Source organism: Protomyctophum parallelum (genome assembly GCF_964188405.1).
Source record: "Protomyctophum parallelum genome assembly, chromosome: 4".
In the NCBI taxonomy this organism is placed as follows: domain Eukaryota; kingdom Metazoa; phylum Chordata; class Actinopteri; order Myctophiformes; family Myctophidae; genus Protomyctophum; species Protomyctophum parallelum.
The window spans coordinates 2,934,748-2,962,157 of NC_139700.1; the positions used below are offsets into that span (position 1 = coordinate 2,934,748).

At 42.8% G+C, this 27,410-nt stretch overlaps 1 protein-coding gene across 2 annotated transcripts; it reads left to right on the forward strand.

The window, feature by feature from the left end:
• The first annotated feature begins 2,728 nt into the window (after positions 1 to 2,728).
• Positions 2,729 to 25,928, forward strand: chka (choline kinase alpha). Of its 2 annotated transcripts, XM_083763782.1 has the most exons (12): positions 2,729 to 3,193; positions 3,781 to 3,889; positions 6,709 to 6,762; positions 14,228 to 14,341; positions 15,576 to 15,709; positions 17,969 to 18,073; positions 18,640 to 18,698; positions 19,091 to 19,178; positions 22,944 to 23,052; positions 24,610 to 24,716; positions 24,816 to 24,897; positions 25,032 to 25,928. In XM_083763782.1, exons 1-12 carry the CDS (start codon positions 2,955 to 2,957, stop codon positions 25,089 to 25,091), a joined length of 1,260 nt encoding a protein of 419 aa, XP_083619908.1. In that variant the 5' UTR covers positions 2,729 to 2,954; the 3' UTR covers positions 25,092 to 25,928. The 2 variants fall into 2 exon arrangements, with proteins under 2 accessions (XP_083619908.1, XP_083619909.1); XM_083763783.1 differs by lacking the exon at positions 6,709 to 6,762.
• The last annotated feature ends 1,482 nt before the right edge of the window (positions 25,929 to 27,410 follow it).

The following is a 27,410-nucleotide window of genomic DNA, read 5'->3' on the forward strand; positions in this document are numbered from 1 at the left end:
ATAGTGAAAATGAGAATGTCCTCACCTATGGTGTTATTTGACAGTATAGAGTGTGATAATGAGTGGTTTGCAAAGGGAAGAAGAGCCAGTTTTCCCTGCAGCCTCAGACTGGTCCAGTGTTGTGCACTTTCTGATCGCTTCATTCCTAGAATGGTGGCTCTTGCGGTCGCGGATTTGACACACACATACACACACACACACACACACACACACACACACACACACACACACACACACACACACACACGTCTCACACACGCACGCGCACGCACGCACGCATGCACGCACGCACGCACGCACGCACGCACGCACGCACGCACACACACACACACACACACACACACACACACACACACACACACACACACACACACACACTCTCTCTCTCTCTCTCTCTCTCTCTCTTTCACATATGATTGAAAGATGTATTAACAGATTGGAGAATTACAGGACATTTCAAGCACATAACTGCGCAACTCAATACAAAACTGTCTCTCTGGTACTGTCTGTGCCAGAATTAAGTTCCATGTCTGGTATTCATACCAGTTTTAAGTATACAATGTTAAAAATGGACCTAAAAATCATTTTCAGAGATGACAACCAGGCTAGAACACATGGCAAGGTTGTTTGCTTACCCAGAGGTGTTAGCGCAAATGTCTTAAAATCAGCTTCGGCCCCCAGACTAACTGGCCATATGGAGCATGTCTTGAGTGTACAGGGTTTGATGAGGTCAGATCAACATATGGAATGTCAGAACAGGTCAGCTCCATATATGGAGATCTAAGGGTAGCAGTGGGGGCAGTGTCTTGAGTGTATGCAGGCAGGGTTTGACGAGGGCCCAGGTAGGGCCAGGCCTTAATTTTCGGGCCTGTTGAGAACTCTATAACTTTGGGGCAGGCCCGTCTAGAGTTTGAATGGACAGGTATCATTCAAAAGGGAGACATCGAAGAGGAAGGGGGGTGGGGTAGGATCAACATATGGAATGTCAGAACAGGTCAGCACCATATATGGAGATCTAAGGGTCTGATGTTTGAGGTCAGCTGTAGAGTTGCTGGCCGGCTCCATACAGATCTAGGTGATGATCCAGTCTTCTCTATGTAAGGCTATCCAGGGTTTGATGAGGTCAGTGTCGTGATCTTCATATGGAGACGGCCATATATCGTGGCATGATGACTGACGTGTCACAAGGCGTGATGTAGCCTATGTATGACCATATATGGAGTAACACGCATGCACACACACACTCGCACACACACAAACACATTTTAAGAATTTATTTATGTCCACTCAAAGGAAAATGCACAAGGACACAATTAACATTATGGGTGCAGTTATGTTACACACACACACACACACACACACACACACACACACACACACACACACACACTACACACCGTACACACACACACACACACACACACACACACTGGCGGGAAATGCAGGTTTTAATAGTAGAACAGTTTGAAATGCTTTGATTGTGCAGTGACATATCCATAATGGATCGGATAATATGGACTAGATAGACAAGATAAGCTTTAGAATAGATTCAATGGAATGAATGACTTGTAGGAATTTAGGAAAGATTTGGGGGCGGGGCTACAGCTTTGTTTTGGGTGTGGGATACATGCCTGCCTGGGAATGAAAAGATATACTCCGTAGTACGGAGGTGTAGCGGACCAAAGAGATCTGATGATCTATAAACTAAAAGCGTGCCACGAAGCGACGCGTTGTGAGTTTATAGATCCACTCTTTTTGTCTGAGCTACACCGCTCGTACAAGCTTTAAGCAGTTATGCCAGACTGTGTGAGAGAAATAAGCAACCAGTTCTATGAAAACAAGCACAAAATAAGAGGAGGACTTTAAGCATCGGCTATTTAAAAGAGAAATATATTTCTCTTTTAAAAGAGAAATATATTTCTCTTTTAAATAGGTTCTTTCTTAATTCCTTCCTTGACTTGACGACATTAGGGGGGACCGGGGAAGACAAAAGAAGAAACTACACTTTAGAAACAAGGCAAAAAATGCAAACCGCAACTAAAACCAAGAATAGCATTCTACAAACTGAATGAATGAATGAATGAATGAATGGTTTTATTTCCGTGTCTGGCTGCCTTTCGCAGCCCATCCCCCACGGGATTATTCAGACACACTTAAATGATAATGCATTTGATTGATTGATTGATTGATGAATTTATTAACAGATTGGAGAATTACAGTACATTTCAAGCACAAACAAAACTGTTAACTGTGGACAACACCATGGCATAAAGCATTACACGTGTTTACAATATGGCCCACCACATTATATTTCCTTTCCTGTGCTAACACGCTGACACCAAAATATTAAACAGAGTGAATAACTAGTGTGAACTGTGAATAAAAAATGCCAATCAATCAATCAATCAATCAATCAATCAATCAATCAATCAATCAATCAATCAATCAATCAATCAAGCCTACCTCCACTGCGTACAGTACCAGCAACTTTATAGAAAAGGTAGCACGAAGTCGCTTATAATAAGCTGACATGGCAACCCTGGCTTTAGGAGCTGCGCCTGCCCCAACCAATGGAGACAAGAGCCGGTCGGTCCCTGCGCCGACGAATGGGGTGAGAGAAAGCATGCGGACGTGTGAATACAAACTTCTCCCTCCCAGCCAGTGAATCGCGTTGTGTGTGAAAAGCTGTGTCGATGTTCCCGTTAATTCATTCGATGCCACTGTGCCATTGAGAGAGCAACCCTCAGCCCTGCAGCAACACCCGTGATCACTCAGCATCTCTGAATACTAGAAAACTACGCATTCTCACTTAATAAAAAACACCAGACTCGTTAGAACCGCTGTCGAAGACATCCATTCACCAATCATACAAACCCACAGCGAAACAAAGAAAACATATTGCCATTTCCCCCCCAAGAGCAAGCTGATTTGTTTTAAACCGATTTGATAGAAAAATGAAGACGAAATTCATCAATGGGGTATCTTCCTCCCCGTCCATGTCCCTGGGTCTCCTGGTGACCGAGAACGCTCTGGAGGTCCAGCCCGACACTGCGGAGGATGACTGCAAGGACATCATCCGTCCCGACCAGCCCGACCAGGAGACCAAGCACAAGGCTTATCTGTGGTGCAAGGAATTTCTCCACGGGGCTTGGAAAACGCTTTCCGAGGACGAGTTTCAAATCACCATCATAAGGTAACGTCGGATGTATTGTTATCCTTTTAAGTTGCATTTATTTACATTTAGACACTACACAAATTGGCCTACAAGATTAAAATGTGCACGAATCAGGCAGGCTAATAATCGACGATAACTGTAATGTCATGATGCTCTCTATCCTCGACCATTTTAAACAGTCGAGTTGTAGGAATGTACTAGCATAGAGATTATAAGGCTATAAATAGAATTGTCAGAATTATGCCATTTGAATACATTTCAGATTTAGGTCTGGCATTATGGATGTGAGTAAATAATCCGATCTCACAAGATGAGCTTTTTCCCGAAAACTGGTCTAGAATTTTAGAGGTGTGGCAAGTGTTTCAGGGCAGGCTACTCATGAACAAAATCTAAATGAATGGCATTTCTTTTAAAGCATACTGATGAGACTCATTCGCCCGGACAGTGGGACAAAATGATAGCATAATTATGTAAATCTAGCATCCCATTCCCGATCAAAATGCCCCACCCGATTAAAGTTGAATATTGCATCTCCTCCCTAATGAATAATGATGCAGTATCCTGACATTTTGGTTGTTCTTCCCTGGGTTCTCTTCCTCCACCAGGGGTGGTCTGAGCAACAAACTCTTCCTCTGTGCTCTCCCCGACAACGTGAACAATGTTGAAGATGAACCAAGGAATGTCCTCCTCCGCCTCTATGGGGCGATATTACAGGTGTGTATTTTACCAGGCCTTTCTCCCCTTCCAACTAGACCTTTTCAAGACATGGACTGCGTCTTCGTCATACACTAATAATATCATCATCTGTTTTGCCATCTAACATGAGGAAATTGCTTGCCATCATGCCATGACTTTAGCCGAGTTGAAACTATTTTTGAATTTTATTCTCTTTTTTTTTTCTCTTAAAAAAAAAGCAAAAATCAGTTGTTTGTTCAAGAAGAAAACATAACTGGTATGGTATGGGTCATGATGAAGTGCCAACGACGAACAACAACTATTCTGTAGCTAGAACACAAGAGTGTATTGATCATCTGTAAGCCATTATCTTATATTGAGTCATTGAACTGAGGTCAAAGTTCACTGCAATGTTTACCTGCTTGTTGGATCTCTTACCAGAGAAAGTGATGTGAAGACTCCACCCCTACAGGGTTTTGTGTGTGTGTGTGTGTGTGTGTGTGTGTGTGTGTCTGTCTGTGTCTGTGTCTGTGTCTGTGTCTGTGTGTGTGTGTGTGTGTGTGTGTGTGTGTGTGTGTGTGGGCGGGCGGAGGGGTGATTTGATTGTGTGTGTGTGTGTGTGTGTGTGTGTGTGTGTGTGTGTGTGTGTGTGTGTGTGTGTATGTGTGTTCGCCATTGTTGAGTGCAGTGATGTACCCCCATGGCTGTACATGCATGTGTTCTTTGCCGTAGGCACCCCAAAGGAGCGTGCCTTGAGCAAACTTGTTCCCAGGTGAACCCACCAAACAGACACGGTACAGTATGAGATCGCTGAAGTCTCAGCCTCCTTTAACCGCTTAAACCCCTCTGTCTCTTCCTACTAGTGACACGGATTTGAGTTGATACATGTGCTTTTAGGATCTTTTTTATCACTCTGCACCGAATGTCTTTGCCAAAAATAGCTGATCTACAAGCTCACAACGTGTCGCAATGGGACACGTTGTGAGCTTGTAGATCTGCTATTTCTGGCGAATGTCCCCCCCCCCCCCTTCCCCCTAGAATAGGGATGCTGGGGTTCAAGTGGTTAAAGACCTGACAAACATACTGTATAATAGCGTAAACCAGCCGTCCTGCTGGGAAGATACAGTATGGATGGAGGGAAACGTAAAAAATCACTACTACAACACCTCTCCCGTTTGTCTTTTCCTTTAAAGAAATAAAATAAATAAGGCCTAGGCTGTGTTCTTGAAAGGCAAGTCTGTCATCAGCCAAACATTCCAACCTGGTGGACAGAAGTCTGCGTAAGACTGTAGCGTTTCGGCTCACTAAGAGCGGAGAACGCCAGGACAGCAATAACAACATGCTTGTTCTGCTTTTGAAAGATAATGCTGTGTTGTTGCTTCACATGTGTGAAGAAGAGACAATGTACTTATTTTGGCAGGCCGGCCTCACTCAATATTAGCTAACTTTGCTGTGATAGAGGCAATTTTATCTCACTACATGACGTGGCGTTTGAGTTACAGAGTTCATGCGCCTCGCTAGTGCAGGTGCATTCTGAACCATTCATAATGGAACCACTTCACTGACAAGATAATTCAGTCACTATCAGAGGGGGTGGGAGGCTGGGAGCAGACTCCTCTCACAGATAAATATTAGACTGAGACAAATTCCTACCAGATTTACGAAAACAATCGATTCTAATTGGTCAATGTCTCGAATTATGCAATGTAGTGTAGTTGGAGGCATTGTTTACAGTTAGTGTTTACCCTAACATTAGGTCATGATAAAAGAAACCCCCCCCCCCCAAGCACCAAAACAAAGACGTGAACGTGTTATTCTTGGCCTTGCCTTGTCTGTGTCTTTCTTGGTGTTCAAAATTGTCATTTGCAACCACACATTTTGAACTGAAACCCTATTAACCCCAGATCTGATGGTGTCCTACTACATTAAGTATTAACTGAAGTCAGTATAGCTGCTAATGAGTAGTTAGCTTTTATTGCTAGGGCTGTCTGAAAGAGACCTGATGGCACTGTGTCCTTCACCAAGGTAACTGTGGCCATTTCTTTCAAGCCTGCACAGCGTCCCAGGAATTATTGATGTCTCATCAAAAAGCTAATATCATTAAGGAATATAGAGATGTTTTCATTAAAGGGAATCCGTTCTCGATCACTAACTATAAAACAAACGGAAAACGCAGCAAAGACCGTTTCCTGGCAATGAAGTTATGTGAAGTGCTTTTTAGATGAACAAAGGATCCACTAAATAAAACATACAGGAGTCCACCTGCTAACGTGGATTAGGCCTATCCATTTTAGCTGCTAGAGAATGCAAGCCAGTAGCATTGTTACAGTGGCGCTCAGTATAAAAACCTTCATTCCACACATTATCATTATCTCACCGATGCAGTTTGAAATAGTTTGGGCCAACAGACCATGTGGTCTAATGGCAAAATTATACTTCATTATACGACTGAGTTGATGTAATGCATCATGTTTTGCAGTTGAAATCTGTTATTTTCAGCGAGCAAGCAACGATACAACAAAATATAAATGAGGCATGTGCCACTGAGGATGTAAAACATTTTATTGTTTCTCCTCGGACGTAGTTTTTATCCGTATAACTTTCCTCACTTTATCCGACTCGTATCTCTGTCTGGCAGGTGCATCCAGTGTACTGTTGTAACGCCTTTGGTGGGGGATCGTACTGTACTGTAATAATGCACTGTTAGGCTTTTACAGTACTGTAACGGCTTTGGTGGCGGGGGGGGGGGGGGGTGTCACACTGTACTGTAATATGCACGGTTAGGCTTTTACAGTACATCACCTTCAGAGATTTGCATTTACTCATGGATAGTTCTTTCCTCTTTCTTTTGTTGATAGATGTCCTGTAATAAAGGAGATTCCCGACAGTCAAACAAAGAAAATCACTTCAAAGTAAGTAACCATGCTGGTGCAACGATGCGTTTCTCTGCCTGGGGTGTCGCCAGTTTTCACCCAGATGTTTCTGTTAACCTAGCATGACCCGCCACACGTGTCTAGGCCCCCTCAATGTTCTTTCTTTTTTTGCCCTTAGGAATTCACATGTTGCTCATGACGTGTTGAATGTATATCCTCCTCCTCTCTGTCCATATGGGTATGGTTATTGGGCAAATATGGTCGCTGTTGCACAGAAACCTTGTGGAACTGGAAACTCTCATATGAATGACCTATTTTATAGGTCTCTTTCTAAAACCTTTTGCTCATAACATTAAGACCAAAAGTAGGTATGCCAGATTTATAAATATCTAACCAATGAAAAGTATTAACAAGAGCATGTGACTAACTATTGAATCCACTCTGGGGCACGGGTGCTTTTTTTCCATTTCCTGACAAGTAACCGCTTATTTTGATATCTCTGTCTCTACCTATATGGGATTATGGGTTCTGTATGTGATTATCCTTTGGACAAGGATGATATATTTCAGTTTGTCTCTAGACTCTCTACCCATATGGGTACTGTATGTGATTATCGCTTTTATGGTCTGGCCAAGTTGGTCTTGGTCTTGCCAAGTATGGTCAGACAGTGGTCATCTTGTAGGAAGAATCTGTGGAATGATGATAATCCCCAGTCTAGTCACACAGTTCACTTTTCAAGCTCTGGTACAAGTCACTGGAGGCATTAAGTAATTGAATTGGCATAGGTAATTAGTAATTGCTATAGTTAGCTGATGCAGCTAAAGTACTGTGTTTCTGTTACTGTGTAATTAAACCTACTGTAAATTAATGGTCCAACATGAGAAAATCTCGGTCACCTACTCTCAGATTTTTGGAAATGTTCAATCTTTGTCTCAGTACATTTTGATGATCGTTCAGACGAGCTTTGGTCACGGATGTAGGGCAGTTGGGTACAGTCACAATAAAAAAAAGCCTGTTAATTACATTCTGAGAGTGTAAAAATGGACCCATTAATTGCGGGGTCCACTTTTACACTTTACGACTTTAATTAACACACTATGTTTGTACTGCACACACAGCTGAGGCATCAGCTCAGCCGAGAGTCCAGTGACCTAGAAATGCCTTTATGCTTCCTGTGTGTCGTGTCACCGTAACCCCCAACCTCCACGCATGACTCACCACCATCCCTCATCATGTGATTGAGGTGGTGAGGTCATCACTCAGCAGTTAGCCATTGTTGTCTCTCTCGGTGCACTACAAGCATTTTAATTAAACGAGCATTGAACTTGAGGACAACTTTCCCCCCTTGCATCTATCTCTGACCCTCACAGACCAGAGGTTCCCAGACCTCTTTAGCTCGAGACCCAAAAGACAAATGTGGTGTTTCTAATCTCCAGCCTGGACCCAAACGTACAGAAATAAATAAATTAACTCGGGCCCTATTTGAAAACACGGCAGCACGCTGATTTTTGAAGAACACAAAACTGATTTTTGTAGAAAGGTTAAAATACTTACTGGGTTGTGAGTCATGACTCGTGGCCATGTTATATTTGGAAACGCTGCCTTAGACCGTAGTGAGGAGCATATTGTAAATCTGATACAGAATATGAGTAACATCTTCTCAGGTCCTCCTCGTATTATTGTCGGGCGAAAAGCTTATTAGGATCTAATCTGGGAATTTATAAAGTTAGTCTGACCATCTGTTCACTGACACCATAGTTCTATTTAAAGATTATGTTAATGCACTGTCATTGATGTATTTGAATGTTACAGTAGAGAGAAGTGATGGACATTACATTACAGTTAGTTTAGTTTAGTTTATTTGTAAAATAAAAAATACAGAAAGCAAATATTTCAAATAGGAAACAAGATTCGTTACATGCATGATGTGCTGAAAGTGCCAAAAAAACCCAAAGGGGCTTATCGAGTGGCCTTCCCATGTAGAAGCTACAGTTGAGCTTAAATAACAGAAATTAAGATATGAATGATATTGGTAAACCTAAGGATTGTAAATAATAATAATAATGAAAAAATAAAAAATATTCTAATAATAAAATATCAAATAATAACATGACTAGGGCGTGTTGCCCAAGCTTGTTAATAAAAATTGCAGTAATTGTCTCTTAAAAGAGCAGAGACTTATGCGTTTGGTAGTTGTTAGTTGTTAGCAGTAGTTGGTAGTGTAAACGGACCCTCAATGTGGGTCAGTTTTTATACTTTTTGATTGTGTATAATATAAGATCTCTTCCAGGTGTTGTTTTTGTAACAAATATTAGCATTTGTTGTTCACTTCACTATATGTATGCCATGGCACCGGTCATAGAGTGCTGCATACTGTAGCTATCCTACAGTATTGATGGATGAGTGCAACAAAAGTATCCCTTCTGTTAGGTTCAGATGTGTCCGAAATCCTTGACCAGCCATGGATTTACTGAATTGATACGTTTCAAGGTTCCCTCTGTTAGCCCTGCTAGCCCAGCTGCACCAATTCAAGGTCAGTACAGTAGCTCAGTACCAAAATCCATTGAAAAAACAGGGGAGTAATGATGGTCTGAGACCACTAACGGATAACCGATTTGTGTTATCTGGGATATGCTTTTAATCCAGACCCTAACCCAGGGAGGTTGTTATTTGAGTAGATTCTTCAATTCTTCTTCTAGAAGTGAAACCTCAAATAGAATGCTAACAGCGGAAGCTTCTGTTTCCTGTAAATGGCGTAAAAGGAAGGAAACGTTGTACACATGTTGCAATTCCTCAGCTTGTGAGTTGTGGTGGAACAGAACGGCAACAAAATAATTGATCATTAACTTTTGAATCGGTAGAACACTTGGCGGAGAGAGTGAGCCAACTCAAAGAGACCACCAAACAGTCTCTATCATATCAAACGGCCGGGCCACGGGAAATGAAATGGATTGTGTTATCACAAAGTCAATAATGGGGTAAATTACGTCACGCCCCCTGGACACTAGCTGTCACAGCTTAGATACAGTAGCTTTGAACATTAACGCCTTAAGGGCACTCTCTAGTTGTCATATAACTTACAACTGACTCATATCGTAACTGCGTTAGATCTAATGCCTAAAATAAAACGTTAGACTGAGACACTTTCTGCATGGGACCAAGCGAAAATTTTAGTTTTTATTTTTCTTGCACACTCAAAGAACATTGTCCCAATGAAACTGAACCTATAAATAAAGTCATGTTGGTACGGTAGTATGCAGCCCTGTAGTTCATCAGGGAGTAGGCTAATTAAAATTCTCGCAATACATGAAAGCACTAGTCAATGATTGTTATCATTGCCCTGTAGTCTGGCTGTAGGTTAATGCCACTACTATTGGTACACCCCCGAATGCTCGGTAGCCTGACGTCACACTAGGCTACTACTATGACGCGTGTCAACACGATTCGTTTACCGTAACAGAAACAGATCCCCTACCAACAGAATCACAGACGGTAATTGGGATGATCCTATATCAGCAAGTGGATCTTTGGTATTTAGGTCACCGGACATGACACCAACATTCTGAACGTAAGTGTCATCAGCACGTGCTGGCCGTTTGTGTGGTAGTGTAAACACCGTAACAGAGACCATGTACACTACTAGTCACAGACCTAATGAATGACTTGTGTGGCACCTTCCAAGAAAGTTACTACTCACGTATGTGCCGCAGGCTCATGCTTGATTTATACTTTGTTGTACGGTGGCCTAACGTGCCGGAAAAAGCCCATGGTGGTCAGCACTCTGCTGGTACTATACGGCATTGCGTAACATGGGTGGGGCAATAGGAAGATCACAGTCCAAACACGTAGCAGACCCTGCACATGGTCAAAAGATCAAATCTGTTAATCTGCTCACAGTGTAAACTTTACACTGTGAGCGTCCGATGACTGCATTTTACGGTGTACCTTGCATTGTGTGTTAGAATTGAAATCCTAGCTAGCAATAAATAGATATTATAATGAAAATATCCCTATAGTAATTAATAGTGTCTTTAATTGCATAATATGAAATATATAAAAAAAATATATAGTGCATTTCAGTGATGATAAATAGGTTTTCAATGTAATGGGTCCCGGGAACAAGTGGTGGTCTTTTAGATGTGTCCCAGGGACATTTTATGAGTCCTACTTCAACTACGTTACACAGTACTGAGACTTTCATCCCAGAACCCCCCAATTTAGTGAGTCTGAAGGCCTATCCAGTTTTCGGTGAAGAGGTGACCACCGAAAACCACAACATGACGTCGGGCTGCGGTGGTCACCGCTCACACAACACATCTCTCTGTTTTTACTAACCACGGTGGTCACCTCTTCACCGAAAACTGGACTAGTATGAATATGCCTCTAGGATGCATGCTATTTGCATCACTACATTATATTAGTGGTTCTCAAAATAGGACCCGAGGGGTTCCCAGCTAATCTTCTGATATTTAGGAACCAAATGGACCCTTACTAGACTGTAAATCATAGATTCTCATAGTGTTACGGGGTTAAAACGTTTTAAGAACCAGTGGATTGTCATTATATTAGAGATAGGTAGGTGTGTGGCTCTGAGTCTCTGTTGGCTGTGTGTATTTCAGTCTTCAGAAACCCGCTTCTAGCACATGTTTCCAAATAACGTGTAGCATCTACTGCCACAAATCAACCACTATTGTTTCCATCGCGCTCATTTCCTGCAATGAGTGCATTCCTTGGCTCACAGCCAAAGAGCCCAGCATTCAACCCTGAACACAGTCTCAGCAATTGTTTATACTGTATGCATACAGCACGGTATACTATATATAAGTCACTGTAACATTCCACAACGATTTAGTGGAGGAGAGTTCACTTCAGGACATATACATGGAAAGTGATTGTTGCTGGCTAGCATACCGGTAGTCAAACACCCAGCAATGATGAGTGAGCAGGAATTTGAGGTTTTACTTACCAAGTTCTTGCATCAAATTACTCGAAAGAGCATAGTTAAGACTACTAGTGCAACGTGTCACTGTCAACTTTATTAATTTACAGTAACGGAGATCCCCTACCAACAGTATCACAGACTCTGTATTAATTGGATTGATCCTATATCACTAACCGGATCTCTGCTATTTAGGTTGTAACATGACACCAACATTCTGAATGTAAGTGTTATAATAATGTCATTAGCACATGCTGGTATTCAAACCCTGAACACAGTCTCAACAATAACGGTAATTATATGCAAGCATATACAGAACACTATAAGTCACCGTAACATGGTGATTTAGACAAGGTATTGTGATAACACACACTCTCCTCGAGAGTTCTCTTCAGGACGCATTGAAATGCAAATTGATTGCTGGCTAGCATAGTCGGACACAGAAAATCTGAAATGTATATATCCCAGAAATGGTGAGCAGGAATTTGAGGTTCTTACATTGGATGTAAGTGATGGCCCATCAAATGACTCAAAAGAACATAGTTGAGCTCATGCTATAATGGACCAAACAAAATAATAGTTCTGGTCTGCAGCAATTTGACGCCATTATGAATTTGTTTATTTTTGGTAGTGATGGGGTAAAGTAGACCCTTTAACCCATTCTGACCGGGCACCCATTTTGGTGTCAGCATCATGTTATGCTTTATCTATTGAAAAAATAGCAGATCTACAAGCTCATATCGCGCCACCGAGTGGCGCGATACGAGCTTGTAGGTCTGCTATTTTTTGAAAAATCGAAGAACAACTGATATTTTTAGAATCTGATCTCAGGTCAGAATGGGTTCATCAGACCAGTGTGTGTCCGGCGGAAACCTCGTGTGAATCTGATCTCAGGTCAGAATGGATTAAGCAGTTACCATTACTCATAAGAGTGTGCACCCTAGCTGTGCTCAAGCAAGGTCACAGAGTGTCAGAAAGATTCCTATATAGTGTCTGAAAAAGGAGAGACACGTCAGAATTCTCCAGGACAGACAACCTCTCTGGCCTGCGCTTCAAGGGGCGCCCCGATCAACGGACTGATATGATCGAATCTGATTCGTGATGTAACAGGTCGTATGTGCTTTCATATATATGTCTTTGCTGTTCATATGCATATCACATGACCATTCAATTTGGGATAAGTATCCCGGGCAATCATTAAAATGCCAGATCTTGTGATTCCATGATTTATGTGTACAGCCTGTTTATTGGACTATCGGATAACCCCCTCGCGGTAAAAACGCATCGGTAGGGGACAGGTAACTGGGGTATTTTAGTTACTTATGCTGCAAGATATACGACATAGCCACACCATCTTCTTTAGTTTTCCAAATGGTGTTGTTAGTAAAATGTCTGTCTGTTGCCTCCATTAAGGATGCACCGATTAATCATCTGAACATTGGTAACAGACGATACTATATATCCATGTTGCTTTTGTCTTCTAATCCGTCCTGTGCATCTCAATGTCAACATTACCCGTATAAGTACAGAAAGTAGGTATGGCTGTTGCTGCTGTGCTCTAGCAGTGGTTCTCAAATGTTTTCACATGAAGGACCCCCATATTGATATGCATTTGAAAATATTCCTTCTTATTCCCATAAGAGAAGATTTTTTAGTGTTTATTAAACTGTTCCTCATTTTGCTGCGGACCCCCGGAAATCCCCTCCAGGGACGGCTGCGGGACCCCAAATGAGAACCAGTGCTAGAAAGGGGTCCAGCACCTGCTGATTGCTGAACTCCTTGAACTCCCAGAACACTCTGCTAATGACCTCCATTTGGTATTGAGCCATGCAGGGCAGGCCTATCTGTCTTTCCAGTAGAACAGAATGGAACCAAGGCAGCAGCATGGGATCTGGTACACCGCCTGAGTAAACTCCCTCTCTCTGGCTCTAGAGGCACATGTTTTATCTGTTGGTGGGAGGTTTCATTCTCCACAGTAACACTGGCCAGAGATGAGCACTCCTCTGTGTGTGTGAGTGTGTGTGTGTGTGTGTGTGTGTGTGTGTGTGTGTGTGTGTGTGTGTGTGTCACTGTATTGTGTTGTGTCTCTCTCTAATCTCTGACTAACATGCATGCGCGTGTACGTTCCTCCTGAAGTGAAAGGCCAGGCTGTCCACTCTGCCTCGGCAGCTATAGAGTGATGACTGGTGGATTCACTGTCACCAACGGACACAATCCATGTGCTGTCGTCCTCTCCTCATGGATCGCACCACAGTGTACCAAGCTATAGCCCTAACTAACTACAACACCTCTCATTCCTTCACCAGCTTCCTTCTGTTCTCTGAAGACGTCCACTGAGGCTTCATGTCGTTCCCAACTAAAAGTGTGTTTGTTAAAAAATGACATGATTCTCAAGTGGGCCTTGGTCTATAAATGGTTGGGAACCATTGATGCTTTTTCCATCTAATTTCTCACACTGTTCTGGTGACTGGTGGCGGACGGTGATGGACAACAGTCGTACATATTGTACCGTCCGTGGCATTTATTTGTAATGTTTTGTTGCTTTGTGCTTTCATGTCATTCTAGGGGGCAGAGGCCATGGTCCTGGAGAGTGTGATGTTTGCAATTCTAGCAGAGAGAGAGTTGGGACCCAAACTCTATGGCATCTTTCCCCCCGGTCGACTAGAGCAGTATGTCCCTGTAAGTCAGCATTGTGTGTGCTTCCGTGGCACCACCTCCCATGTCTTACACGGCATTATGGTTATGTTGGTGTTCTGTTCAATGATGTATGATTGACAAGATAATTAATAAACCATAAAACATCTGCTCTCCAGCCACTAGTCGGTAAACTGTTACGCAATGGGTTTTCCACTCGGCTGACATGGACATTATCTACACACTATTGCCCTTAACCTGTGACCAAAGCATAGGAAACCTCTCTGGTTCTTTGGATTAAACCAGATCAAATCCATTTTAACCAGTGCTGGACAAAGTACCCAACTCGGTAGGGCTGCACAATTCTGGATCAAATGTGAATCTAGATTTTTTTGTTTCCCATCACAAGAATTGAGATCATGATTCTCACACTTTTTTTTTTTTACCATGAAAATATTTATTGTCTTCAGTCTGTAGTTGCTGAACATTATGGCGACGGTGGCTCAGGGGTAGAGTGGCTTGTTGCCAACCGCAAGGTTCCCAGTTCGAACCCGGGCTCCCCCAGAGTTGTCGAAGTGTCCTTGAGCAAAGACACTGAAACCCGAATTGCTCCCGATGAGCTGGTTTCCTCGCCGTGTGTGTGTGTGTGTGTGTGTGTGTGTGTGTGTGAATTAATGCACAATCTATGTAAAGCACCTTGGATAAAGGCGCTATATAAATGCACCATTTACATTTACTATATTCAAAATGTGGCACCGGGAGCCAACGACTTTAAACAGACAACATCAAAGTGCTTGACATAAACCTCTCTTTAAGTCTCTCTCTTGTACGGAAGTAAGAGTAACTAAAATGAATTGGACAGCCAACTAGTGCTGCACGATTCTTGTTCAAATTTAGAAATGAGATCGCATGGGAATCTAGACTGCAATCTTTTCTTTTCTCTGATTAATCGTGCAGCACTATCCAGTACTCAAAATAATACTTCAAATATTGGTAAATTTCAAGTAAAAGTTGAGTTTAAGATTCATAAATTGGACTTGGACAATGGTAACCATACCATATTATGAACCCGAGCGCCCCCTATGCCACCATGATGATGGTGAATAAAAGTGCCATCCAAGGGTCAACTAAATATAGGTTTGCTTTTGATCTGATTAGCAAGTGATAGTATGTATAATGCACTATGCAGGCGAATGATTAATTTGAAGCTGTCTCAGTCTGTACATGGTATCATCAGTTGCTGAATGAATAAAACCATTATGTTCTATTAAAACTACAGAGCCGTAAACTGGACACCTGTGAGCTCAGCGACCCTAGCATCTCATCCGAGGTTGCAGAGAAGATGGCAAAGTTCCACGGCATGAGGATGCCCTTCAACAAGGAGCCCAAATGGCTGTTTGGAACCATGGACAAGTAAGTCATTTGCACTTCACAGAGGAGATAGTTTGCACCTCTTGTACCTGTATCTAGGTCAGGAGGTGCCAGACATTGGGGACGCCAACGGATATTAGATTACATTTGGAACACTCACAAAAATACACAGCTGCCTATAAATATAAATATAAATGTATACGCAATGCTAAAAGAGTGCTACAGTTTGTAGTCGTAAAGCTGAGATGGTGGCGTTTACAATGCGTTCCCTCGCCATTGTTCCAATGCTTGTGTTCCCGTAGGGGGTTTGAATTATTCATGCAGAAAATGTATTTAATCTATCCAAAACCGAATGCAAAACTTCCATTGTAAATATCCGATAGGTAGCAATGGCGAAGATAACATTGGCCTTCTAAAATCCCTATCACCATCATTGTGGGGGGGAAACGGTGTTATGGAACTGCCAGTTTATAAATTCACCACTGGTCAGTGATGGAGTCATATTACTGACTGTCATCCTGTCCTGGTGTGCAGAAGGTGTATACTGTATAGGCCAGTGGAATTCTTGAGCTGACTGAGTGTTGCTTATTTAAGACGTATGATAACAGTTCTCCATGTTAATAATAGAGTTCACTGGACCACATTCAAGACGTGACAGTCAAAAAGGAGCATGGTGTGTGTGATGGGGGATTACCCCACCGACCGACATTCATTTTGAGGTTTACTTTGTGCTAAAGATGCACCTGCTGTACTATGTCACTTTTTATAGTAATTACAATAATTGTCCAATTTTGTCCAATCTGTAGCAAGCAGGTGGGCTATTAGATCAGTGGTTAAAAAAAGGAAAAAAAGAAAACCTCATCACTTGTGTGGGAGACCCGGGTTCGAATCCGGTGTAGGACAGGAAAGTCAAAGAAGGTAGCTTTAAGTCCCTTTGTTGTGTAATATTTGCATTGTGCAACAGAAACACACGGAAAAGTACCCTGTCGGGTCCTATACCAGCCTTTAAGTGTTTAGGCTAAGTCAGGTTAAGCAACACAAGAGTGTCATGTGTCTCTGTGTCTGTTTACAAAACCTCTGTTTGTTCAAGGTTACAGTCAGTCCGTCACCTGATCACAATGGCTGAGCCTGGTGAGATGTTGATAGGGTGGTTTTTGTAGAGGTGACTGACACAGGACAAGACACCCTGACCACCAGGCTCCCTCCCACTGTTCTATCTCGGCTCATATCATAAAACTATTCCAGTTGCCGGGAATGTTAGCATGTAACATTTTATTGGGACTGATTACAGTCAATGAGAACATGGCTGGTGGTAGACCACCACTCTGACATCCTCCCTACAGGAGAGGAACTTCCACATCCATCCTGCCTCCAGTTGTCCCTCCAGTCATACAGGAAGCAGAGCCAGGGTTACTCATCTGACATAGCAGGGAGATGAAATACTGATGGGTGTGGGGGATGGTAGTGGTCTGGTCACTCACTGTGTCAGTGTGGAGTGCAGGGTTATTTTCCCACCCAAAAAAAAAACACAACGAAGATGTCTCAATGGTCATTGCTGATTATTACCATCATATATATTACCATTATGATTGTCTGTTGGCAAGATATTTTTAAAGCCCCAGAACTGATTGAGTGAGTGAATAGTGTATTAGACAGAAATGTAAAACAACAACAGAGTACATTGTGTGTGTGGGGGGACGGACGGACGGACGGTTCTGTTTTGACCTTGTGAATAACGTTGCATGTCATGATTTGTCATGACCTTTGAACGGTGATAGTACTTCCAGATGATGTGTCATCATAACCTGACGAGACTGTGTCACATAACAACAGATAACATGGTCAGGGTTGTGTTGTGAATGCCTCTATTATTGTCTCCAGCAGGCCTAGTATGTTTTGCACCATCAGTCTGTTACCAGCTAATCTCCGTGATGCCAAATTTTGCACACACACTCCCTGGATGCCAACGATGAACCTCTGCCCCAACATTTCCAGAATGGCGCCACCAGGAGGCCGACCTTTGAAAAACACATTTTTTTATGGACTTATTGTCCACAAATCCCGCAAATCGTTACACACTATCTCTAGTCTATAGTCATGTGTTCACGACGGATCGGTCCGATATTTCATATTCCATCCCAATTGGCTTTCCTACTAGGCTGAGGAATATATCCCACCCTTTTCACATTGGCCTGTTATTGCGCCATATAGCGATGATAATGACTGTTATTATAAGACAAGAAAGAAATATTATTATTGTGATTATTATTAATATCATCAACCTCAACAATCCTCCACCAGGTACCTGAACCAAGTCATGAGGCTGGTCTTCACCCGGGAGTCACACCTACGTCGTTTCAATCGCCTGCTCAGCTATAACCTGCCTCACGAGATGGATATGCTCAAGTAAGAGTCCATGTGCATGTGTACAGAAGGACTGTATTGTATTCTACAGGCCTGTGCACAGTCCCAAGATCATTCTGATCTTGGAAAGTGGGTTATTCCTAATAATAATAATGTCCTTCCCAGCTACGGGCATTTTGTATGCGTGTCAGATGGTAACAAGACAACTCACCCCGTTTCTGTTTTCCTCCCAGAAAAAAAGTGCAAATATAATTTATGAAAAGCTACTACAGTGAAGTCTGTTCACAGAAGTTGTTGTAGGCTATGTGGGGATTATCTGACTAGGTACCATTTGAGTGGGCAAAACCTTACATATACTAAATAATACTAAATTGTTTATAGGGTCAATAATAAATATAAAATAATATAGCCTTTCCACAGAAGTATCTTTTTATATTTTTCCAACAAGAATACAAACAGCCAATAGCATATTACAAAGGGAGGGAAAACGGGCAAGCACCGGGTGAGTTGTCCAGTATTCTGTCATAAGATAATCTTGTCTTTCTGCTGCCAGAGAGAGACTAATATAAACATGCCAAAACACTGAGTTGTAATTGTGATCCACACAGGTGTCTCCTGGAGTCCACCCATTCACCTGTAGTCTTCTGCCACAACGACTGTCAAGAAGGTATGGATTAAGACAGTGTTTCTCAAAGTGGGGACCCTCAGACGTTCCTGAGTGGGTTCCAGGGTGTCCCCAGCAAAACAAGTAATGCAGCATTAAAATCTGTGTTTTAATCCTATAAATTGGAAAATAGCGGATACAATGTGAATATATTTGAATGATTTTAACCGTTAAAATCCTGTATGGGGTCCTTGGCACAGTTTAACATACAATTTAATTTGGGGGTCATTGAATTGTAACGGGAAACACTGGGCTAAGGCAAGTAATCCTGGTATTTGTAGAGGCTATGTTGCATGCTTAAGATGAGACACCCTACTAATGTAAAGGTTTTTCTCCCAAGTATTGAATTGAAAATAATGGTCATTGCAAATAATAATAATGCTGGTGGTTATTAGGCAACATCCTGCTGCTGAACCGACGCCAGGGCTCAGACGAGCAGAAGCTGATGCTCATTGACTTTGAATATAGCAGCTACAATTACAGGTGAGTTAGCAAGAGGCATATACACAGTTGCTGCAACATGCTGTATCATTGTGACATTTTGTGAGCTTGGCTATTCAAGGTTACTTTCACGCGATGCTGTGTGTCATATGACAAAGTATACCATTTTGAATACACTGTTGTAGAGATACAGTACACGTTTCTGCCCAACAGCAAGGCGGATATCTGAAATGAAACTAGTAGAGTACCAAATGCATTTCCTCTGCCTTAAGTGCTTGACCGAGTCGAACGTGATCGACGCTAGAATACATAAGGAGAGAAATTCCTCCCTTGCGTTGCGTCGGTTACGTCTTGCGTCTCGCTCCGTCGGGTTGAGATCTGATCCCAAGCCAACGCAACCAAATTGCTTCCGTTGTGTACCTTGCGTCGAGGACACCCTGCCCACCTGGAGGCTGCAGAGAGTTGTAAACGTAAACACGGTCAGCATGGATATATCACATTGGAAGTTAAACAGGACAACATGACATCAGCGTTCGAAGCACTGCTTTGCAAACTCGTCAGTGATTATCAGGCCTGGACTGACGTTATGTCCAGTGGGCAATGGGCCGCCCCAAAGAATGGGCCGCCCCCATTGCTTTAATATGTTTTTGGGCCTATCCTATGTGTTTTCCGTTGCTGATGATCATCCACTAGCGACTTCCTTTGACAATGAATGGTAGACTGTAATATGCCCGTGTGAACGCAATGATTAATTGATTACAGCACTAGCAAAAGACGCAAAACTTGGTCGTAGTGTGAGCTTGTAGATCGGCAGTGGTATATATAGCCTACTTCGATTGATGATATAGTGTAAAACTCATTATATACAGTTATAACTACATCTCAACTCATAACAAAGTGGCACGTGAAGTCAGTACAGTTTATACAATCTAAACATTTTTAACGCATTGCATCCATGTAATAAAATACACCAACTGCCATCTAGTGGGCAGCAGTAGATTGCACATTAAACATCGCAAGAAACGCAAGGAGTCTGCATGTCTAAAATAACCCGTTTGACTCCCCCATGCAAGGAACAAAACGGATATGTAGAGGCCTTTACAAGGTGTGAGCTCAGAATGCCCATGAAAGGCAAAGTTTGAACCGATTCCTTGGTCTGGCCAATGGAAGTGAATGGCTACAGGCTACAGCTCTCCCCCCCCCCCCCCCCCCCCCAGTGAGCCTGGTAGCACTGCAGTCACCAAGACTGAGTTTATATACACTATAAACATGTTCTAACATGGTTGTCCTCACTCAAACTCTTACACTATAGTATAGAGGTTGTAACATACAGTACTAGAGCCTGACCGATGCCAGATGTCTTAGTACAAGCTCACAACAATGCGTCACAACTTTAAGACCAGCCAGTGGATATAATGTATATATATATATATTTATATGGAGTTATGGACCAGACCGTTCTATCAGTCTGGCCCATCGGACGCAGCACAGTCTAGCACTGTGCTGCGTCACCCTCCCTCGCTTCCATCTCCTCGCCTCATATGCCCTTCACAGCAGAGTGTGCCATTGGAAGACAGCCAGTTCCCATTTAATGCTACCTCTGCAGTCGGTGGGGGGGGGGGGGGGGGGTGGTGAGCCTAACAGTAAGTGAGAGGGAAAGAGAGAGTGAATCCAGAGTGAGACGGTAAGAAAAAGCAAGACGGGGAGATGAAAGGCACAGAGCCAGCTTCTTTATCCGGGCAGCGTGACTTCCATCCATATTTCACAAGCACTCCGCTCTGATGAGTCTTTATAATGTAACCGACCGTCGTTTGGAGGGAAGGCCACGGAGAATGCATAGGACACGATGGAGTCGGACCCGTCTTATCAATGCCCTCCTGTCTGTCTGTCTGGGCGGGGGGGGGGGGGGGGGGGGGGGGGGACACGGCAGACCAGACCAGACAAGACAGTACAGTGCAGCCTTCTGCGTTCTTTGTACTCTTCGCTGGAAGATTTCAGGGTTGGAGTGGTGTGGTGTCTGTGTGCTGCTTTGCACTTGCCGTGTGTGTGTGTGTGTGTGTGTGTGTGTGTGTGTGTGTGTGTGCGTGTGTGTGTGTGTGCACGCACTCTCAGGAATTCCTGACTGGCTCAGTTTATGGGAAATGGCATAGTGCAGACTGGCCTTGGTTCCCACTTCAGTGATTCCGCCAAAGCATTTCTCTCTCTCTCTCTCTCTCTCTCTCATATGCCTCTCTGTTTCCTTCACATGCACACACAAACTCACCCATCCCCCCGCCCTTGTTCTCAGTCCATGGCTGCTTTAAACTCCTGCACGTGTGTACTGTTAACACACATGTACACATCATGTAGCACCGCCCACCCACACGGACAATGGGAGCCAGAGCCTATTATTAGCCCCGTCACAATTATTATAAAATCGCCTAGTCGCTTTTGAGATAATCGCAGTTATTCTTGCATAATCTTCAAAATGGTTTCCAGGTCGAAATATAGAGGATCTACTAGCTTACAACAAGTAGGTTTGTAGATCAACTATTTCTGCTATTTTGTAAAGATTTCTTAGAAAGAAAAGAATATCTCAAAAGATCTGTGTCCGTGATTTCTTTGTATATTTAAGCTATTTGTCATATCTGCCCTGTACAATTTGTGATTACGAAGCCTAAAAGGCAAAACAGAAATACAAATTGTAACGTTCCAATGTATAATCGTCAGTTTAAATTTGTAATCGTGACAGCCCACTAAACAGAAGCCCTCATGCCTTTTTTTACTACAGTCCTCCACACGGCTATAGTTCACAAAAAGTAGACGCATTTTATTTGTTTGCTATTTTGAAGTTTTAAGCCTTACATGTTGGATCATGCGGTTTCTGTTAGCCTCGCGTCAGTATTGATTTTAACTGTAATTTGTCACCATTCCCCGCCGCAAACACTTGTCCTGTCCTTGCATAAATTAAAGGCTTTAATTGGTTTGATGGATTACAGTCATGCAGTGTACACTACATGCAAGTACACATGCAAGCTCCTGCAGAGAGGGAGAGGGAGAGAGAATTGTGTCTGGTTTCTGGTTGTCATGGCAGCCCTGTGGTATGCTTTGTAGATATCCTTCACTTGAGGACACAGTGGGGTGGTAGGCAGCTATGAAAACAAGATGACAAACGATTACAAATAAAAGTATAGAAGGCCTAAAATGCCATGTTGTATACACCCTTTTTTCTTGATTGTCTTGTGATAACGACCATTCACGACTTAATTTTGTTCTCTTGTGGTCACAAGAAAAGGATCAAGTGATGTTTAGTTTTCTCAAGATACTAGATAGTTTGATCGTCGATCAAGTCAGAATTAAATCTCAATGTGTGCATAGCTTTGATATTCAACTTGTTATGAGTTGAGTTCGTACAATACATGCATAATACCTGATAATGGTCTTTTTTTACTCTTTACACTTTGCACTTGCATGTGACACATGTGTAGGCAAGTATCTACAGTACAGATGGTACAGTATATATAGTAGTACAGTATGTACTGTCCATATGATTATGTAGGGTATAGGGTAGGTAGCTTTTATGTAATCTTATACCATATCTGTCTTGATGATCTTATCATTGTTTCCCCTTATGTCACATAGTTATGAAACAGCCCGGGAACATTCTGCTCCATCAGACAGAGCTGATGTGGTTGTTGCTGCTCCCTTTGCTTGGTTGTAATTTATCCACTGATATCGTCCAAATATCTCTTATGTCTCTGTCCCACTCTCCTTCTCTTCTCCCCATGTCCGTCTACCTGCCTGTCTAACTTTCCTACTACTTTGCAGGGGGTTTGACATCGGCAACCATTTCTGTGAATGGGTGTATGACTACACCAACGACAAGTTCCCCTTCTTCAAAGTGAACACCCAGAACTACCCTTCAAAGGCCCAACAGGTCTGTATGGAGGAAAAGTCTGCTTCTGCTTCTTACCACTTCTGTGGTTTACGGTGTTATATATTACTAGTCCTTACCCGTTCTGAATATACGAACAGCAAATGATGTTCAGTGTGGGTAATGCGATGTAATAGATGACATTACTGATAGGGGGGGGGGAATTGTTTACAGATGTTTACAGGGAAGTTGGGTTGGGCGCAAAAGTAGGCTAATTAAACGTTTCTTGTGCAAGTAAATGCTGTAGTACAATCATAAGTATGCCATTGATGTGTGATGTTAATTTGGTGGGGATATTCTGCCTATAAATGGAAGTTACTGAATATATTCACTTTCGGTGTTGCACTTTGTAGACACCCTAACCGTCTGCTGCCCATGGAGATATAAGCTATTAAACGGTGAACGCAGAGGTTGGCTTTTTGGGCTTCAAAGCAAGTTGTAGTTTGTTCTTTATCTGAGAATGAGATGTTTTGTGTGATTTAGGAATGTGTCGTTCCTGAGCTATTGAGCCAGCGTTGGTCATTGCATCTGCCTGTATTTGGCCCTGCTTTGTCCGCGATGCTTCCCCAAAGAGGAAGTTATGTCGACTGATGCAAGAGTAGCTGTAGTATGGGTCATTTTCCCTGTGTGGGTCTGATGCCTGCCTGGGGGCGGTGTGAAAAAGGGGAGGTGCATTGGAGAATGCAAGGGGAATGTTGCGCCGAAAACTGTCCCAGTATTAATCTGTGTCCGTCCCAACATGCATTTCACTGGTGACACTGGTGACACGTGATTTGCGTGGAGATGAGTTGTTTTTGACGCAAATTAATTTAATTAACATTGTTAGAATGTTTGGCGTGTGTAATGCGGGGCAGATTGAGGTTGGAGGACAGGACAGGGCTGCGCTGCGCTAGGTTCGGTGAGGCTGTCCGTGCGTTGTGAGGAGGCGCTCGAAGCGAGCAGCTGTCTTGCTCTATGCTAAGGAAGTATACAAATAGACAGCGACCGAGCGAAATAGACAGCGACCAAGCGACCGGCCCTTTTATAATAAGATTATTATACACTAGAGACTTTTTGTGGCGGTTCTGGACAACCGTGGGTCCGACCGACTCGACACCGGGCACTGCACCTCCTGTGGGGGTGCGGAACGTGTGTGTCGAATTTGAAGTCGGTCGAGTTATGTGGATTACAGACATACACACACACACAGAGACAGTGACGTCATCTCTGTGGGGGCTGCGGGGCTCGAGCCCCCATGTCTCCCTTGTCCTGACTCCTAACTGTCCGGGGGTGCTGGACGTTGCCTGTCCCTTCACGCAGTTCAGGCATTCAAATGCTAATATGGTGGCTTTTGTTTTAACCTGCCAGGTAGGGTATAAAAGATGCATACAGTACTTTATCCTGCTTGTGTTCACTTGTTCACAATGAAACCACCACCACCGCTGGGGGCCTGGGGGGCGGGCGGGCCCCTGTTATAAGAACTCTTCGTCTCTGCACAGAGACTTGGTGCATTTATAATAGTTCTCTACTCATCTAACAAAGAACCCAGCATGACCTTTTACTTGTGGTTTCTACCGACAGATGCATTTCCTTGATAATTACCTGAGGGAGACAGATGGAAGCTTTAACAATCTGAGTGAGGAAGACAAGGTGAAGCTGAAGGAAGAGATTTACATTGAGGTCAACAGGTGAGGTCAACAGGATACTAAAGTATTGCAGTGATGCCGTGTGATTAAATGATTCTATGTTCTATAGATAATACAAAATTAATGTCCGTCCGTCTGTAGGTTCTCTTTGGCATCCCACTTCTTTTGGGGTTTGTGGTCCATCATCCAAGCCAGGATCTCCACCATTGAATTTGGATACATGGTGGGTCTCGGAGGTTTTTGCTCTTTCTTGTTGTTGACTTGATTGTTTTTTAGATGGCTTATAAAAGCTTTTTCTGTATTTTATATGCAAATCTGTTTTACATATATTTACATGAATATTGAAATGTATTTTAGGAGTACGCCCTGGCCCGGTTTGATGCCTACTTTCAGCAGAAGAAACTCTGGGGCGTCTAACGGAGGAAGATGATTGACAACGCATAGAGCCTCTCAGCAAGATGAAGAGATATAGATTGAAGTGCTTTCAGCCAATCGGAGTCCGTGTCATCCATGATTTAGCGAGACTCTCCGCCGCAGGAGAGCTTGCTGACTCGCTGGCTACTATTTGGTGTCGCATGGACCAAAAAAGCCAAACTTTGACCGTCTGGTTAGGTGTTAAAGTACTTCCCATAATGCATTGCTACTTGAAGATTAAAGTACGCAACTCCCAGAGGGCCAAAAAAAAAGTCATCATCTTACGCTAACCCCCATTATTGGCCAGGACTGCTCTATGCCTCTGCGTTGTTGAGACCATATCGCTAACATTAGAGATTAGTTATTCCACCTGGAGTGGGTTTCCGTTATCGGCAGATTCCCATTTGAAAATGTTAACATTGCATCAATGTATAACTCTATATTATTCTCATATGGAAATGTGAAAGAACTGAAAAACTAACCTTTCTTGGCAAATAGCCTAAGCTTACAGAAGCATCTTGCTGCTATCCGTAGTTTCATATGAATATAGTTCCGTCGAGGTGCCGTTAACCCGGACCCACTTTTGAAAAGCTAACTCACTGGCTGGCTGTCACTGAATGCGGTGCAATCGTGACTTCCAACATGTTGGGTCAGTGTGTCCACCTTTTTGTCATTTCAAAACTTAAGTTACAAACTCAAGTTACTCATTTGAGTTTGCCGTGGTTGTTTCCATTTCGAATAGTTTCGAGTATTTGAACAATTTGGTGTGCTTTTAAAAGAAAGAAAAATCCTTTTTCCTAACAAATTGAGTTGAATTGCCAAGTGGTCCATGCCACATAATTTCTCCTCCCAGCTGACCAGCTACTCCAAATATTTTATGTTCTTGTTCTTATTTGCTGCGATCTCCCTTAAACGACCCGTTTTACCGGAGATGTCCTCAACTCTGCTGTGAATGTTCTGTGACCCAAGGGGCTTATTGACAGGCATGTGCTGACGGATATTCTGTGACCCGAGTTGGTTTTTAAAAAGGCATGCGTTGACAGAGATGTGTTGTGTGTCTGACATGATCAGCAGTCATCAGTATGGAACACATCACTTCAGTGGATTATGCAACAGACAAGCTTTGGCAACGCAATCTGATCATCCAACTAAAACTATACGTCCCACCTGTGATTTGAGGTCACGCATATTATCTAAAGCTGGTTAACCAACTTCATATAGCTTTTTCCCCCCTCCTCCCCCATACAAGGCGATGTTAACCATTGCACGTCGTAAACCCTCGGACTATGAAAGATGTTCCTTGCTGTGACAATGGAAGTTTTTTCTTTTCTTTTTTGCTTATGTCAAAGATACGGTATTTTGTGTCGTCTATGAAGCTGCCTTAGTTATCGTTCTGTCAATGATCCACAAAGAAAGATGCAAAGCATAGCGCTCAACTGAGTTATCACTGTGACAGATTGGGAGCATTACTTATTGAAAAGGCAAGACACTTGACTTGTAAAGGAGGGCCTTCGGCATATGATGCACTCTGTGTTTCAGACCTACGTTCCCTCACAGTTTACTGCTCTGACTCGACGTTCACTCCTATGTAATGGACTGCAGTGAACAATAGAGGCATTATCTATGGATAATGGATATTTGTGTTGACTTGGGGAAGGGCACTGTCTCACCAACTCTCAGCTGACCCAAAGACGTCGGAGACGACTAAGCTTGGTTAATTCACACATTCTGTACTGCTGACTGTTAATGCACAGAATGATCGATTGATATGCAGGCAAATATGGTCTGTTGCTTTAAAGGGATTTTTTATTTTATTTTAGAAAATGTATACTGGTACCGATTGGATTCAAATTCTAACCCTGCGAATTATACACCTTTTCAGGTGGGAGTGACAAATGATCCGTAGTAGATATATTATTGAAATCATTTGCCACATAACTTGGTTTGCTGAAAAGCTACAAAGTAACAAAACAGTTAAATTAAGGCCAAAATAAGCTGTCCTTCTAGGGGCAGAATTTACATATAGGCCTTGACAATTGGCTATATGGCCATTTAGAGGCTTTATACACTTTCACACAATACCAGTTACATTTGTGTCATGTTTTACACATTCATTCTTCAACTGTATGGTTTACAATCAAGCAGTGTTGCACATCCATGGGACAGTGATTGACTTGCACAGAGGTTATATTGTGCTTACAGTATGGGTATGTCTTCTGCTACAGTATTTTATGCCTAACGTACTTTAAGGAGGTACTGTCGTACTAGTACTATGGTAATACATTGCGTACGGCCCGTAAAGCATTGTGTTATGATGGCGTA